At 43.9% G+C, this 3,557-nt stretch overlaps 1 protein-coding gene across 1 annotated transcript; it reads right to left on the reverse strand.

The window, feature by feature from the left end:
• Positions 1-293: 293 nt before the first annotated feature.
• On the reverse strand, positions 294-2,056 carry LOC105361785 (organic cation transporter protein). The gene has a single exon (XM_011499064.1). The coding sequence runs from the start codon at positions 2,000-2,002 to the stop codon at positions 362-364; it is 1,641 nt and encodes a 546-aa protein (XP_011497366.1). The 5' UTR covers positions 2,003-2,056; the 3' UTR covers positions 294-361.
• Between the last annotated feature and the right edge of the window lie 1,501 nt (positions 2,057-3,557).

Here is a 3,557-nt window from a genome sequence, read left to right on the forward strand (position 1 = left end):
ATTTGAATTACCACCTTACGTTCATCGTATCGATAATAACTTTGTCATTCGGTTCATTTATCAATAAATAATTTTTTTTTTTTTGTAATATACGATTGCAACCATATGAATCCCATATTTGTTTATGTATTTTTCATTGTTTCATTCCAATTTCTACGTCGCAAATAGTTCCAATTATATATATAAATTACGAAGAAAATAATTATATATATATATATATATATATATATGCGTGCGTGCGTGCGTGCGTGCGTGCGTGTGCGTGTGTGTGTGTGTGTGTGTGTGTGTGTGTGTGTGTGTGTATAATTAATTATCCTTTGATAACGAATAAGAGACTAAGGAAATAAAAATGATCGTTCCTTTATGATCTTCGGTAATTCTTGTCGTGTTCGCGTTCGTCGACCTTTTGAAGGGCAACCTCGTAAGGCCGCTTGTTCTTGGACCCGCTGCCGCAGCAGGTGGTGAAGCACGTGTCGCCTTTTCCAAAGTTTTCGCCATCCTCTAGAGTCTCTGGCATCGGTTGATTGACCGTCTCTGGCAGATAGAGCGACAGAAAGCCCGAGAGCAGCGCTATAAATCCAAACACTGTCGGCGGCACCTTAGGATTAAATGAATCCAACAGCATAATCATGGGGGTGAGGGCGCCACTGAGCCGAGCACACATGGAACCGACGCCCAATGCCGTGTTGCGTAATACGGTGGGGAAGAGTTCGGCCGTGTAGTTGTAAATTATGGCAAAGGATCCGGCTATGCAGGCCTTGCCAAATAAAACGACGGTAACGGTGATGGCCGCGCCAGCCGCGATGTTTCGGGGAATGAAAGTGGCGATGATGCAGCATAAACCACCAATTAACATTAATGCACTAATGAGGCTTCGTCGACCGGTGCGGTCCATGACGAAGCAGATGAAGATGTAACTTGGAACCTCGACTAATCCACTGAGGAACATCATGAGATAAGGATTGCCGACGAGATTACCCGTATTAAGGGATAATCCATAGTAAACAATGGAGTTTGCGAACCAATTGAGGCAGACGTTGAGTGTCTTTTTTCGTAGGTTCGGCGTTTTGAGGAGATCGGTTGCACCGAACGACTTGTCCTCGTTGATCACTTCTACCTTGCCTTTGGAGGTGTACTTTTGAACGTCGAGTATAACCGGACTCTTATTCATGCGCAATGCCTTCTGGACGATCTTAAGAGCCTCGGCGATGCGGCCTTGTGCCCAAAGCCACCTGGGCGACTCGTCCATGAGCCACCAGTGACCTAAAAGGAAGGCACTGTGCATACCATAGACGATTTGCAACCAGAACCTATCCTTTACGATGGCTCCCCATGCCGCGACCAACATAAAGCCGGTCGCGAATGCCAATTGAAACATTAATCCATAGACAGTCCTCTTGGAGGCGCCGACGAGCTCCATGGACAATACGAAACCGGTAATGTAAGCGCCTGCCGAGCCGAAGATCCCGTAAAGAAATCTAATGACAAGGAAGGTATAATATTCGGGAATAAAGGCTACGGATACGCCGAGGATGAGTTGGGCTACCGAGGACACATAAAATATAATCTTACGGCCGTATTTATCGGCCATACTGCCTAAAGTGACAGCGCCTGCAAATACTCCGAACATGTAGGCCGATTGGGCGATGGCACCCATCCAGCGTCGCGAGCAGACAAAGTTCCATTCGATGGCTCGCGACGATTGAAAATACGTTGTATCGTACGTCCAAGAGGTGCATGCGTGGGTCTGATTTTTGATGTCGACATAATGGCAGCTGTCGATGGCGCGTGGCAAGAGCGTGGAATTACGAAAAAATGTATTATTAAAGTTTGGTACGTTGCAAGTGTAGGGGGGCACGGCTGCGACGGTGACGAGAGTTAGCATGTGAAGGCCGGCTGTCAAAGCACCAATCACGTGAAGTGAAAACTGCCATGCCTGGTATCTGCCAAATTCGCCGAGGTGCGACATGACCTCCTCAAGGTCGTTATCCGTGTTCGGCATTTTGTCGTTGTGTTATGGCTTTTCCTTTTGCTTTATTGCTTTCGGACTTGTTTCCTTATTATTTCAGATGCTGCGAGCGCCTTTGATCCCACCGACGTTCACTGAAACATTCATAAGCACTCTTGTATAAACCTGTAGGCTATGTAAACAACGTTGTCGCGCAACGTAAACGCTAGTTAACGTTCATTTAATTTGGCTGGAAATTAGCTTACAGTGTCGTGTCATTATACGAGTTTGTCAATGTCAGTTATACGATCGCGCGTCGATAATGCCGTTAGACATTTACGAAAAATATTAGTATAAACAACGAGCAAGGAGGGCAGATAATTACCAATAATCTACTCTCGACGAATTGTAAATCTTTCGCAAATCTGTAAATTTCTTATAATATAATAATAATAATAATAGCAGTAACAATAACGATAATGAGAGAGACAATAAAAAAAAAATAATGAAGGTTTCTCTCGTTCTTTCATTGATGAAAAATTACGCGCTTTCTCGTATGAAAATATCACTTATGCGTCTTTCGACTTTTATAGAAAATGAAGTTTATAACAGCGATAGATATACAAAATTCATTATGTTTATGAAAATAACATTTGTAGCAATTATTATTGTTATTAATGTTTTTGTTGTTGTTGTTGTTGTTATTGTCGTTATCGGTCGGTCGGTCGGTCGGTCGGTCGGCTCTCGTCGTTCTAATTGCCAGCGAACAAAGCCAAAGCGATTTTATTAATAATCTTAATAAAAGCGAATATGCTCGTCTAGCCTAAACGTTCTTTTGTTCCATTAACTTGAAAAGTCACGTTATGCTCTGTCCCTTTTCACACGTTGCGGTAAAATTTTCAAATTCCATACATACGCGCCTGTCCAAATTGCAAACATCGACACGGCGATTTGCATGACTCAGCCTCCTCACGCCCTCTCCCATCCCCGCACGTGAATCCAAAATTATTTGACTTTTAACTCGAAGCCACTTACAACGGCCTAAACAATTACTGAAATTATAGTCGCTCAACCGCCTGGCTGACTCACCTTGCTCCAAAGAGCAAAAAAAGCTGCCCAACTCTCGACTCTCCGCCTTTACGAGGTTATCTCCACTGCACTTCTCCGATCACTTTTTTTATCGGCTACCACACACTTACGTGGCTGCCGTCGTCTTGGTCGCAGCGCGCGATACGCGTTTCAGATGACCGATCGCATTTTGACCTCCTACTGATTGACGTGGTTCTCTTGGCCTTGACAGGTACGCTCTAGCATCCTTGTCTGCAAAGTAAGATGATTCTATAATTACCTGTACTCTTTTTGACGCAAATAAATCGAGTGAGAGAGAGAGCACGGTTAGATGGCTAAGGAGCAAGAGAGAAGATGCATATGCATAGGGATAGATATATATATATATATATATATATATATATATATAGAGAGAGAGAGAGAGAGAGAGAGAGAGAGAGCAATAGGGTGGGTGGGTGTCAAGGGGCGGAACGAAGTAATAGAGAGCGAGAGAGAGAGAGAGAGAGAGAGAGAGAGAGAGACAACGATTGAAATGGAAGCA

This window comes from Ceratosolen solmsi, unplaced genomic scaffold (assembly GCF_000503995.2).
Source record: "Ceratosolen solmsi marchali unplaced genomic scaffold, CerSol_1.0 scaffold2, whole genome shotgun sequence".
Taxonomy (NCBI): domain Eukaryota; kingdom Metazoa; phylum Arthropoda; class Insecta; order Hymenoptera; family Agaonidae; genus Ceratosolen; species Ceratosolen solmsi.

Excerpts from the sequence above, each read along its gene's own strand:
- LOC105361785 (XM_011499064.1), bottom strand. The coding sequence starts at position 2,002 with ATGCCGAACACGGATAACGACCTTGAGGAGGTCATGTCGCACCTCGGC.